The 14,908-nt window shown below is 38.0% G+C and overlaps 1 protein-coding gene across 1 annotated transcript; it reads right to left on the reverse strand.

The window, feature by feature from the left end:
- Positions 1-12,940: 12,940 nt before the first annotated feature.
- On the reverse strand, positions 12,941-13,354 carry LOC122797304 (GSK3B interacting protein). The gene is given in 3 exon segments (XM_044066133.1): positions 12,941-13,150; positions 13,152-13,207; positions 13,210-13,354. Coding segments are annotated over 3 exon segments (411 nt in total).
- Positions 13,355-14,908: the final 1,554 nt, after the last annotated feature.

Consider the following 14,908-nt stretch of genomic DNA (forward strand, 5'->3'; position numbering starts at 1 on the left):
ATGTTCTGCATGAGACACAAATAACTGTTATATAATGTGTCATGATATGACTTCAGGCCACTCAAACACAGCTTGCCCATGAAATACATCTAGGCATATGTTGTATAAGTGATGTAATTACATGACACTGATACTGTTGTAAGTCTGTGTGAATAGCAATTGTGCATGGAGTGTGATGAATGACCAAGGATATATGGAGGTCTTGTTACAAATTATTTATTCCAATACATATGAAATGTTAAGTGGAATAAACAACTAAGGACAGATCTGTGTGTGGATGTCAGCAGACTTACCCTTCCAGAGGACACAGAAAATCTGCTAGCTGACAGTTTGTCTCACATGTCCCCACTGGCCAAAGTATACATTTAAGCACTACTCTGTTTTTATTCTCAGCAGGGCAGCACATATGTGCACTGTCTATCGCTAATAACACAGGAGCCAAGACAACATCACAGGTTGCCTATAGCGTGACTTAAAACCTAACTTACCAGGCACAGTTGGCGCCATATGTTAACACGCCTTTAAGATAGCCTATGTTCCCATAAAAAGGTGTATGGCGACATGCATCCTTCTGGCTCGGGGGGACCATCACCTGATGCATGGAGTTATAGACCCATTCTGACTCTCCATCTGTGAGGTAGGCCAAGGAGTCATCATGGACTGTCTGTAAAAGGACACGTATTATCCCGACTGTGTATTAAACCCACATTTGATTTGTTCAGGCTACATCATGTCTGTTACATAGGTAAACAGGTATACATGTCTGCAGGTGTTCATATTGCTTTACATGGTTTCCTGGCCAGTAACACTGATGCTGGCCATGAAAACCTTGCTTGTTTACATTGAAACTCGGTGCATGGCATGTGTATGTAATTAGTACTGCTGCTTACTGCACAGACATGTAAACTCTGTATCTTTGTGCTAAGCCTACATGGAGTTTATTGAATCCCCAGGCACCTCTTTTGTTAATGCAAGTGAACCAGATGAAACATTCATCCTTGCATTGTCCTGAAATACTCTTGAAGCAGTATGGAATAGAAAGAATGCATTAAACAGAATATTTCTATCCTGAAACCTTGTGATGAAGATTTTGATGATTTAGCATTTGCACATAGTAAAGTACACAATAACTATCTTAGTGATGACATTTTCTATAAATTGCTTTTCTAGTGAATGGCTTTTACCTAGAAGGTCAAAGAGAGTTATGAAGAGACCTCTTTATATAAAAAAATATTTCCTGGGACATAATGTGAATGTTTCTTTTCCTGTGTTTTTGAGCAACACAGGCTAAATGCAAATGAATTATAAGTTGTGATAGATTGCAAATATTCATTGTTTGGTAATAATTAATTCATCTTTTTAGGAATCTCCAGAAAAATGAATGCCATTTTATAATAATTAATGCCTCATGTGTTCAAAAATAAAGGGGTAATGCAGTATTTTGCGAGTCTCACAATTAATTTTAGTAAACAAAATAAAACTAGTAGACTTGCTATTACAACTGAATGGATGAAAGTTCAAGGTTTGAACTTATGGTGAAACAGATGCCTGACCAATATTATTCTGAACATCTTCCCAGTAGCCATATTCTCATACATGGATACATGGTAAAAATATTCTATGTAAAGTCAGAAAGTCCCCAGCTGATTACACAAGTATTAAAACATTGTGACTATATGTTTGCTGGGGCCCAAATCTGTGAGCTAGCCAAAATAAGTGTTGTTTGGATAATCCCTTGTTGAACACTTTATATTGTTAATTAATACAAAGTTCATGAATGGTTAAAGACAAGAGTGCTGCATAAAGAATATTAATCTGATTTAAATCATGGCAGTGTTATTTTTTGGCAGATAAACATTTTTTTCTGGGAAAAAAAGTCTAGGCATGCCAATCTGTGGCAGAGTTTGCAAATTAGAGTTCTTGTTTAAATGACAGCAAGCCCAAAGAGTACAATTTCTTTTAAAGAATAAAAGCTCAGTAATTCAGGTCATGACATTACTGTGCTTTGTTTTTTCCCTAGTTGTATTATTGTGTGCAAAAACCTTTAACTCTTCTTGTTGGAGTGAAATGAATTGACTTTTACAGACATGACATTTTCCAACAAAGAAGTAATTTTTCTGCACTTTCTGTATACTCTGGTGTATGCAGCTTCTCCGTTACAAAGTTGTCTAATGTTTCTGCAGTTAATGAGTGATCACTCTTGCACCATCATCTGCCATAAACAGAATTGTTCTCTGAAGACACTAGCTACATTACTTCATGTCCTAGACCTCTGTCATTTTCCTCTCCTTACATTACCATACCTCAAACTGCAGTGTCAAGTATAATCTAATGGTTGCATGGATGTATGCTAGGTGCATGCTTTTCAAAATGTTACTTCCTGACAAATTGCTCAACTCATACTCAGTAGGTATTTTACTGCAGCATTTTCTGCAGTGGTAAGTTTCCATCACACAACTATATCATCAGTAACTGTCCTATAGTCATACATATGGCAGCATCTTACATTTGATTTCATGTGAACTGGTATCACCTAGGCTTGAATACTACCACTTGACTGGATGTGTTCTCTTCACTATCTAATTTTACTTTTACTATTTATGCATAAGCAGTCTGTAGTGCTATCTGTGACTGAGTGATCTAACCCCAGGTAAATGACATTCTGTAATATGTTTCACAATGTATCTCTCTCCCGAAATCTAAAAACTGATTTAATACTTATGTACATAAACAGTCTGCAAATGAAGTACTTTTACTGTTTGCATTTTCTCAAATAAAAGTATTTAATTTGCTTCTAGATGACACTGTAGAGATTTGCATAACATTTATGGAGTTGCTGGCCTTAAATCAGTATATGGTCTTATATCTACAGTATCACACAGTAACATGTCATGGCTTTATGTACTATGTGTAACTTAATGACCGACACTTTTTGTTTAGAAGCAAATTATATCTGTGCTTGCAGAATTTTATTTTACATTTTCTTCAGTTAATGGACTGTGCAGACATGCAATCTGCTGAATCTTTTCTCTACACTGGGAATCCTTGACTAAAGGAGCATCATCATCTTCTTTCGGCTGTTCCCGTTAGGGGTTGCCACAGCAGATCACCTGTTTCCATTTCTTCCTGTCCTCTGCATCTTGCTCTGTCACACCAACCACCTGCATGTCCTCTCTTACCACATCCATAAACCTTATCTTAGGCCTTCCTCTTTTCCTGTTACCTGGTAGCTTCATCATTAGCATCTTTTTTCCAATATACTCAGCATCACTCCTCAGCACATGTCCAAACCAACGTAATCGTGCCTCTCTGGCTTTGTCTCCAAACTTCCCAACCTGGGCTGACCCTCTAATATACTTATTCCTAATCCTGCCCACCCTCGTCACACCCAGTGCAGATCTTAACATCTTTAATTCTGCCACATCCAGCTCAAACTCCTGCCTTTTTGTCAATGCCACTGTCTCCAACCCATATAACATAGCTGGTCTCACTACCCTCTTGTAGACCTTCCCTTTCACTCTTACAGGTACTCGTCTGTCACAAATCACTCCTGACACTCTTCTCCACCCACTCCATCCCACCTGTACTCTCTTCTTCACCTCTCTTCCACACTCACCGTTACTCTGAACTATTGACCCCAAGTATTTAAATTCATCCACTTTCACCACCTCTACTCCTTGCATCCTCACCATTCCTCTATCCTCCCTCTCATTCACACACATATGTTCTCTCTTACTCCTGCTGACCTTCATTCCTCTTCTCTCTAGAGCATATCTCCATCTCTCCAGGGTCTCCTCCACCTGTTCCCTACTCTCACTACAGATCACAATGACTAAAGGAGCATGTATTATGATATTGTTATGTATAATTTCACTCCATAACTCTTTAGTCCCGATGGTCAGGTAAGACACCCTGGAGGCAACCAGTGAATATCCATTTGCTTTACTACCATGGCAGCAGCTGAGCAACAAGACAGAGCAATGTGACATCCTCTAAGCATTCTTAGGTTTACTGGGTACTTTTAGCTACACTATAATATACAGTACTCCTCTAAATTTAAGTTACATGACTGTCATGTATATAGTACTATATACTGTACTAAGGGTGGTACCTGATGTACACAATCATAAGTCTGATACTTGCATACAAGATCATGACAATGCAAATACATATTTTTAAATGCAATGAATAATATGCATGAAGGCTTTGAAGTAACTAGGGACAGGCGTGGTACATGCATGCTTCAAGTGAAAGGTGTTGTTGTTGTGTCTTTCGGCTTTTCCCGGTTAGGGGTCGCCACAGTGGAACTCCGGTCCGCTAATGATTGGCAGTAGATTTTTACATGCCGAGTTGCCAGCTCTGACGCACATCCTTCAATGAAGGTACGCCCATTCAAGCATGCCTCCACACAGAAGATGCTTTAGCTGAGAATCGAACAGGACAACATCTTACTGTGAGGCGAGAATGCTACTGCAGCACCACCACTGCAGTACCTTCAAGTGAAAGGTGTACTTCTCCAAAACATGGAGGCTCATGGAGAGAAAATGGCCTCATTTCCAAAATGTAGAGAATCATGGAAGGAAAGTGGCCTCATTTCCAACATACTAATTAAAGTTTTGTGTATGTGCAGATTTTACAAACATGCCACCATTTTGAATGCTAAAAAATACAATGAAATGTATAAAATAGCAACAGTAACCAAACAGTTTAAAGCAGGTTACTGGCAAGAGAAATTCATCTTTCAAACACACAAACCCAAAGAAACACAGTTTGCTGCTATGCTGTGGCAATATTTATTTTTCTAGTTTGCTACAGATTAGTGTCCTGCACTGGGGAAGAGCACATCTAAAGGTACAGTTCTGTTTCATGGGTACCTGAAGCATGTACTTGCATATATCGTTATATATACCTGTCTATTGATCTCAGAGTTTTCTCAATTGATGCATGGTCAAATGGTACTTTTGCTGAGTGAAAAGTAATGAAGAGAAGCAGTGCTGAAAGGTTAAATGTTTGTTATTGCATTGTTAGTGTGTTATGAGGTTGAATCTGGGTTGGTTGAGGGGAATTTTGTTTTAGTGATGTTAGTTTCAGAAGAAGGAATTTGGGCTGCAGTAGACAGATGTATATTTTTCTAATGTTGAAAGTTTTGAAAATGTCAAAACTTTCAGCATTAGGGCTGGGAGCATATGCCCTTTTGTTTGTGGGCAGGGTTAATACTGCCATGAAAGTACTGTTTGCTTTGTTTTGAAAGCGCAAAGCCATGTCAGCTATTATTTTAGTTTGTGGATACTGAATAAGCCTATGTTTTTATGTATATTCAGCCTCAAGTGCCTTTGTTTTGGAAATTACACCAATGGTGAATGTGGGCAGTTGATCAGAGACTTGCCAATATTTCGTTCCTCATAGTATGTCTGCTGTCAAGTACAAACCATATCCATATTTTGGCTATAAAGTCCCTATTGTACTATGACTGCTGTGTTCATGGCTAATTTCTCACTCAGGCAGTACCATCCTGACATGTTCAGTCCATGCAGCCCTTCTAAGATACAGGCTATTTTTAACAAAAAAAAATGTCCGCGGCTGCAGGCCTTACCCAGGTCTGGCATCTGTTCCTGATGTGATTAACTGGCACCTGTAACCATGGAAGAATGATTGGGTATGATCACAGAATCGCAGGTGGGGACTGACCAGAAGATGCTGCAGCTACAACAGCAGCTGATTATGCTGGTCAACATATTCACCATCCCAAAGACTGTGACACCTCTGAAGAAACTAGCTAGTGAGGATGACATTGGATCTTAGTTGGTGAGCTTTGTGCAGCTTTAAAATATGCTTAAAGTCATGCATCCGTGCACTTAACAATTCATGTACATTAAACATCCAGTTATAAAATTGTATTGCTTGCAGCTTAGGTGTGATACCAGCCTTGACAAATAATTATTTTCCAATTTTAGCACAGTCCACACAATCAGTCTTATCTAGGTACATCTGTATTTGTGGTATCAAAAAGCACACATTTATTATAAATATACATGTATATATAATAATTGTGCAGACAATTGCAATATCAGATAACTGTGAGAAAACAATTACAGTAGTTAACATATTAAAGTTGTCAATATTATTAAAGCACTCATCTGTATACACATTGAATAATTACTCTCCCACTTATACAATAAAATCACAGAGATCATGAGGATGTTCACAGCAACAATACTGCTAACCATCTATGATATTAAAAGAGCAATGAATAATGTCTTCTTACCACACATACAGATCTTATGGAACACTAAGGCAGACAAAATCACTTAAACATTTAAACAAGTGAAGTATGTTTGAAGCATAACAGATACTACTCATCAGTTTTGTATTTATATGATGGGTATTTGAAGGCCAGAAGTGGTAAGTGACTGGATGATGAGTTTTGTCCACTGGCTTAATGCTTGTTTGTTACTAATACATAGTAAGCCAGTGGATAAAATGAATTGGCAAAGTGGCATAGCAGATACTGCTGTCACCTCACAGCATGAGGTTCTCCAGTTCGATCCTCAGCTTGTGTGCCTTCTGTGCAGAGTATGCATGTCCTCCCTGTGTTTGTGTGGAAGAAGTACCGCAGCAAGACTAGCCATCCAGCAGTGTAAACCTTGGCTTTAGATGATTGTCACTGTTTTAGTGACACCCTGACCCCACCTGCCAAAATGGGAGAAAAGGCTATGGATGGATTACTACTTATTTGTAACTGCATTTGTAGAGGAAAGTGAAGTACAACTCACCTTCTTCTGTTATTTTTACTACTGATGACTGGTTATATGAAAGTTTCTATAGCTATAAATCTATAGTATATAGCAACACATTTGTTTTGTAATTGATTCTGCACTGTTGGTTTTGGAAAAAGGATGGAAGAAAAAGGAACAAGACAATTCCTCATTGTCAGCACTTTGTATGAAAGGAAGGCTCTGCCTCACTTCTTGGATCTATGAGAATTATACTATAACACAAAGCAGGGAGGACAAAAAAAGAAACTTAATCTATTAATAATACGAAATCTAGGTTGTAACATTATGCCCTACAGTAGTGAAATGAACTGTGGAAATTCACTAAAAATGTAGGGACAATTTACTAGGCAGTGATACTGCATATCTAAAATACATGTTACACCATGAGTTCAGAAACAGAGCCTGGTGTGAGCTGAAGGGAAGAGGTACATCAGTGATGTGTAATATAGATAAATACAATGATCTCATTGTCTCAGGCATTCATCAACTCATGCATTTATCAGTGTAAATTGCTTTCTTTTTTAGTGAAGTTAACAGCAATCTTGGGCATTACAACTGCTGTAAGGGCAATTTCTGAAGCTAAGACCAATTTAGCAGAATGGATGCTAGAACAAGAGAAACTGGAGATGGGTTTAAAGAAGTGCTCAGAATAAGTTAAAAACAGAGAAGCATGTGAAAACAAGGTGTGGCAAGAGGCAAGTTTAAAAGAAATGACATAGAAAACAAAATGTCTACAAAAAGCAGGGCTGCAGAATTTGTTTGTCTAAGCTGAGTGTATGAGTTGTTGCGTAGAAGGTATTTTCCTGACACTTGGGAATTTGGGGTCTTTATTAGGAAGTACAGTCTCTGTGAGTGTTCTGAGTTCCTACATACTGCTTAAGTACAATTAATATTCTATTAAGATATAAATTAGAAAAAAGTAATACATCACATTCAATAATTACCCATGTCAAATAAATAAATAAAGATATCTGATTAGATTAAAGAAAATGCATAAACTGCTTACTTTTCTTCTCAAATTTTTCATATCTAACTCTTTAAACAGTGTAACAAATCTTGTTGTCAAAGGGTGAAAACATTAAAAAGGTATTTTGAAATTACATCAGTAAATGGAAAAATATAATTGCGAATGTAACATGCTGTCAATAAACAATGGAGAGATCTCTCACACAAAGGTTATTCCAAGTGCACTTACAGAAAACTTTTGAGCATCTTCATAATAAGAAAAGAAAGATGTCAGAGACAGACACTCTAAATATACATTAACTACCTCCACAAGTAAAATTAAACACTACTTCCATGGGTCTTGAGAACATAGGTGTAGTTTCCTACAAAGAATCATGGAAAACCTAATTAAACCCCTGGTCACTCATATGGACTCACTCCTGACCAATGGCAACTGTCTGCACTGTATCAGTTCACAATCTGACTGTGCTGTACCAGTTCACAATTTGAGGGTGGGAGGGATCACATCAGACCCAGACAAATTCAGATTGTCAGCTTGACCAATATTTGATACACAAAATAAAGGTGATTAGGCTGGAGAGACTAGCAAAAACAATAGAGCTTATCTGGAATGATGGAAGGGGTCTACTTCTCTTAGATATCAAACAGCATTGGCTTGCCAAGAGGAGATCTTGCTTTTTGAGTCTTGTGTCATTCTTTGAAGCGGTAACAGCAACACTTGATAAAGGGCTGACTATGCATACTGCTTATCTTAGCCTTGCTAATGCATTTAGTACTATTCCATATAATGGCATAATTAACATTAAAAACATTAAATGTAAACCCATATGCATTTTAATGAATAGAACACTAAATAAGCAACAGGGTACAGCCAGTCAAGTAGGGGGTTATCTGTTGATAAAAAAGAGGGTGGGTGCCACTTCTTTTCATACTACTCTTTTCACATATAAAAATTGTGAATAAAGCAATTAAATGCAAATACTCTGATCATTTAATGCCAATACTTGCAGCATCATTGGGACTTTCAAAATGGATGCACACTGATCAACAGTTTAATTTCAGCTCTCCCAGTATGAAAAAAGAACCTGAAAGATAAGGGCCAGTAACTCTGTCAGTTTTAGTAAATTCAGTTACTGGCTAGTAAGTACGTTGCCTGAAGACCAGCAAAGAAGAAACTTAGAGAACCTGAAAGAAAATCAAACAGAAAAGGTGAAGATAAAACCCTGGCTGGAAAGAATTCTGCAGCTGTTCATCAAAAAGCAGTTCAAGCTCCAGGTTTGGTAAAAGACATGGCTTCCAGTAATCTAGAGGAAAAAATAAATCCAATGTGCTTAGAGCTGATTAAAATAAACAAAACATTCAAAGAGTATATCAGCTCAAATAACAAAAGTCTAGAATAATGGAAGAAGCTTTAAACAGCTATTCATATGAACTGATAAAACTACAAAAATCAGGGTCGAAATGAGAAAAAGGCTGACTATGAGACTGCTGAAGAAGACCTGTTTCAAAAATGGTAAAGTTAGAGGGCAGAGCACTCAGGGAAACCTGAGAGTTTCTGCTGTACCAGAGAAACTGGAAGGAACAGACGGTATTAATTGTATAAAAGCACAAACAAGCAACTGGACTGGTATTCCACAGCAAAATTTGTTAATTGAAAGTGTACATTCTGTGAATGCTCCAAACCAGGCAACAAGAAAGCAGCCAAGACATGTATTAGTAAAGATGCAATCAGACCAGCAGAATGAATTGATCTTGACAAAACTGTGGCAGATGGGCAAAGTATTAAAAACTGAAGACAGTGTAGTGTTTGTGGAAAAGATCATTCAAAGTATACCAGGCAAAAAAGGAACAAATTGATCTCAGCAAACAGTGAATATCGACAGGCAGACAAAAAATGTCAAGCTGATGTATCCAGCTGTCTTCAACATATTTTTTTTCCTGGAGGATCAAAGTCTTTTTTTGATGAAGAACAAACTAAGGAGGAAATACAAAAGTGTGTCTGACAAAAAGTGAGCAGTCAAACATAAGGTGACTCTGCTCCTCATTCTTCTTACACTAAATCCCATAGAGAGACTTTGCCAGTGAAAACTTGTCTAATGTTCCAAAGAATAATGCTTGAGACACAGAAAAAACACAAGAGTTGATTAAAAGAATTGGGAGTACCTTGGACTTGAACCAGAGTCTGGGGTTAGGAGATGGAGATGAACAGGAAAAAGACCAATAGCACTGAAATTAGTGAATAAATGTAAGATTATAAACCCACAGTTACATTTGTGAAATATGACTTTAAAAGAAAAAGTGGAAAGATTGGACTTTTGTTGAGTTTGCTAAACTTGTGGGGACTGAAAAGCATATACCCTGTTTCATGTCATTAATGTTTAGAAGGACACTAAAAGGAAAGAAAAATAATACATGCAGCATCATCATGCTTATTAAAAAATATATAAATTATAATTATAAAACAAATGACCAATCAAAAAAATGAAACTATCATTAAAGATCTGGTAAAATGGTAGACAACAGTTTAAACTTTGACAAATGTGCTGACCAAAGTCAGTAAAGCACATTCTTCAGCCAATCTAATTCTAAAGAGCACATCTAGCACTTAATGGAAAGACTGTTATACTACCACATACTACAGTGATCTAACTCTTGATTAAGCCATTGAACAAATCACCTAAAACAACTTGAAAAAGTACAGCAGCAAGGTTGAATGCTCCATGAATTGTCTTTGTATTCTATTTCTTACAGGTTATTTAGAAGTGACATCTGCTTAGTGTAGTACAAGGCAGTATCTGATATGGTTCTCTTTGAAAGACTATGCCTGGAACCTATCAAAGAGGTGGTAACACCAGAGTTGTTTAACCTAATGCTAAAAATGTAAATCTCAGTAGTACAAAAGGGGGGGGAGAAATAACAGATACATTACACAATACCTTCCACGGTTATGGAATAAGTACCTCTTCCAATAAGAAGAGGTCAGTTAATAACTATTGGAAGTAGAACATATCAACAATAAGTTGCGGGTATCAAACAATTTTGAAAGAAATTAGGCTATAAGCTCAACACTTGGATCTGTGGAACTATATATATATTGTTTCACATGGGTCTCTAAATTTCTGATCAAATTTTGTAATGGAAATGAGATTTTTATTTGTTTTAACAAAAAAAATTGTAATGTTTATGTAGTCCTTAGGAGATAAACAAATAAATAAATAAGTCAGCCTAATCACCTTCATTTTACATATCAGCAGAAATAGCCAATGTTGCAAAAAATTTGAGTCTTGTTTTTAACTATAGTGAAATAATAGACTTCTGTTCTAATTTTACATCCTACTGCATCTAGTACAAAAATATGTATATACACTAGGGGTCTGATACATGAATGGTTAATTTTCACACTGCTACATGATAGCACACTGTTTTCTATTCATTAAACAGCTCTGTGCATTGTGTCATAATGCCAAGCAAAGGTAAACAGCAGAGTGTACTAATGAAGCTATAATCAGCTGAATTATATGCTAATTAACCAATCCAAGTTGGTGGAGCAATCCAGAAAGCTAAAAGTAACTGTGTAGAGATGGTGTAGTCCTTTGCCATAAACTCCAAAACCTACTGGAATATAGCAAACATCAGACTTATTAAAAAAAGGAATATTAGGGGCTGCTCTCTTCCTTGTATATGTACAATGGATTCATATCTATGCTGCTGCTGCTGCTGATAGACCTTGGCCAAGGAGAAGGGTGTTAAAGCCTGTTTAACTTATCATGGACTGCATAATGAAATATTAGAGTGATACAGGATAGATAGGGAAACGCTACAAGAAGTCTGCAACCTCTGGTGCCCCCACCTCAGACCCAGGAGAAATTGAGGAAGACCTATACAAGTTGAAACTAAGGTATGTATAGCATTAAGGATATTAGCCAATGGTCCATTCTAGAGACTCCCAGGAGCTATACTAGGGGTGTCAAAGGCCACATCCTCCAGAATATTGCACCAATGTCTTAATGCTATGCTAGAACATGCAAGGGAGTACATATATTTTCCATACACACCAGAGCAGAAAGCAAGAACAAGTAGGAATTGTACACTGCAGCATACATCCCTGACGTTTTGAGAGCCATAGACTGCACTCACACAGAAATAAAAGCCACACCTGGTGAGCAGGGAAGAACATATATCAACAGGAAGGGGTTTCATGAAATCAACTGCCAGTTTGTAATGCCCAATCCTCTTATGTGCAGGCAACCCAGGCAGTTAACATCACTCTCACATCACAAGATTTGCTAGGGGTGATGTTCCACAGGACCATCTACTGGGTGATGCAGGTTATGCATTGGAACTGCAGCTCATGACACCCATCAGATGTGCACACACACACACACACACACACACACACACACACACACACACACACACACACACACGCACACGCACACGCACATGCACACACACACATTCAGCAGCTAAGAGGCAAACGATAACTCACAGGCACTCACTAGCAAAGGAGTACACAACTGAGTATGGATAACATCAGACAGAGACAGCCCCAAAGCATACAAATCATAATTGCAGTAATGTCAAGGTAAGTGTGGAACCTAAATTATATAATCAAATGTGTAAGAAGATAAACTAGCTGCATACTGTTAGTAATAAATGTACTGAATCAGAACATGTGTGAGGTGTCCACCAATGGCATTCTTGGCTTATAGGAATGATATCTGCAATATATAGGTATACATTGTACACAATAACCAGCATCAAGTCAATCACTTACCCACTGCACAGTCAACAGGATAATTATATCAACAGTTTCACAAGTAGAGCAATAAGCAGGAATGTAATATTATTGATTTGAATGCAAGACTTACAATACTAAATGAAAAACAGGCTTTCAAAATGAGTTAATTATAGCTATAAAAAGGACTCTCCCAAGCATACGTACAGCTTGCTCTTCAAAAAATGCTGCTGTTTTGCCAAATGATTTTTTGAGCCTTGCCCAAAATGATCAGCTATGGTAAAAGTTAAACAATGCACAGACAATTAGCACAATATAATCTCCAGTATAAAGGTAGAGAATGATTTGTCCTAAATATATTAAAAAAGTGTTTAAAGGACCACAATCTGAAGAGCTGTCCTTAGTAACTACACCATGATTATGAATTAACCATGTGTTGCATAATTCTGAAAAAGCCAGTTCATGACTGAGCCTCTCTTTGTAGAGCTTCCAGTTTCAGCAGCAGCGCATTTTCAAAGGCCTGCCTATACACTGGGCTGGGGGAGTTCAAGAGAGAGCATGTCATCTTGTGATACTGAGAATTTAAACTTTCATCTACTTGGTCAAAAGCATGGCCAACTACCCTAAGTCCAGTATAGGCAAGTTCTAAACAATATCTGTTCCCCTCCTTGATTTTTTATATTGATGTAGGCCACATCCTCTGCACATGGTAAAATTTTAGAAACGTCATATTACCAACAGCAAAAATGACATCATTGACCACAGCTTCTGCCTCTAGTCTCATATCTTTGACATCTGTGCCTTTGAAATCTTGAAAGTCAGAACCTTCAAAATGCTTATCAGTGATCTCATTTGGCTCACAGTCAACTTCCATAATTCTTGTTTATTTCCTTCAGTAATGGTTCTTCAGACTCTCTTTCCAGGTGTAATTCTTTTATTTCCTCCTTTTTAGAAAATCTTGTTATCTATAAGTTTAACTGGGTCTTTATCACAGCACCCTCTGCTCTGCAGTGAAATTTTAGTAGCAGATGTTCGGTTGTAAATAGCCATCATACTTGGTTTTCAGTCCCTATAGGTGATGTCAAAGCCTGCACAAGAGGAGTCATTCTCTTTTCCACAACTAAAATGAGTATTTAGAAAAGCATTCAAAAACTGTTATGTAATAAATATGAATATAACCAACATAGTGAGAAAGAGTCTCTTAGCTATCCGCTCTGTGCATCAGACATATATGCAACCCTAAGTCAAACCCATATGAACAAAGGGTATGGCACAGTCATCATTTGCACAGGGTCAGGTTGGGGGTGCAGTAGGCCAAGGCTGACATAAAAGCAGTGAGTGCGTATGAGTAAGAAACACAGAACATTCAGTAAAGTAGAATATTTTTCAGGACCACTAATAAGAGATGTATCCCAATCAACATTAAGGTTTTCTTAGCTTGCAAGTGCGTGGGGTGGTATGGGCAGTTTTTATGAAAGGCATCTGACTTTGCCAGGAGTTGCATTGTTACTTCTATGTCCCTGGTTTGAAGTGGGGGTGCTACCTGAACACAGAGCGATGTCTGATGGATGAGGTCTCTTCGTGACTATGAATAGGACCATGACCCCATGGCCTATCATGTCTGAGTGAGGACACCTCAATCACTTATAGAAGAGTGGAAGTAGTGCCACTATGGGAGAGGGATCTGTCATAGCCATATCAGTTAACACTAGAGGATGCTGTGGGATGCCGGCCCTGCCCCAGCAGACATTCCATCACAGACACAGCCAAATCCATTGTGTCACTCATCCTATCCAATGAGTCAACCACATGGTTAAGGCAGTCATGCACATCAGAATGTGCCATGTTTAGGACTCACACACTCTCTTCTGAGACCCTGCTGGAATGTGCGTGTGTCTCCATGATGGCTCTATACATATGTCTGGTGACATATAATGACACAACAGCATCAGGACGATGGTGGACAGTAAGCCTCTACCAAGCACCTTCTGTGTCATGACATATCCTCATGGTGGCTTCGGCCAGACTCAACCAACTCAGCAACTGGAGTAATCACACTACCCTGATCAACCGTGTCACCTTCGACCTGTTCTATATTTTAGGGCTCAGTGTAATGGGCATGCACATGCATAATGACTGGATCTGCAATAAGGCCAGTATATGTGTGAGCCACAACCTCCTGACTGTTTATCTATATCACCACCACCATTATAAGAGGCTACCAATACTCTGTCATCGGGTGGTACATTTTCTACACTGCCACTGTCAGGATCACCTGTGATAATAATCAATAAACACAAGAAGGAGAGAAATAGTGAGTGGAAATGATCCAAACTTTGTTCCACATACTCATGTTAAACAATTTCAGATGTTAAAGTAATAAAGTACTTTTTAATCTCTCACCAGACTTGCACCTAAGTAATGGTTA

Source organism: Protopterus annectens, chromosome 3.part0, assembly GCF_019279795.1.
Source record: "Protopterus annectens isolate FY-2018-M chromosome 3.part0, PAN1.0, whole genome shotgun sequence".
In the NCBI taxonomy this organism is placed as follows: domain Eukaryota; kingdom Metazoa; phylum Chordata; order Ceratodontiformes; family Protopteridae; genus Protopterus; species Protopterus annectens.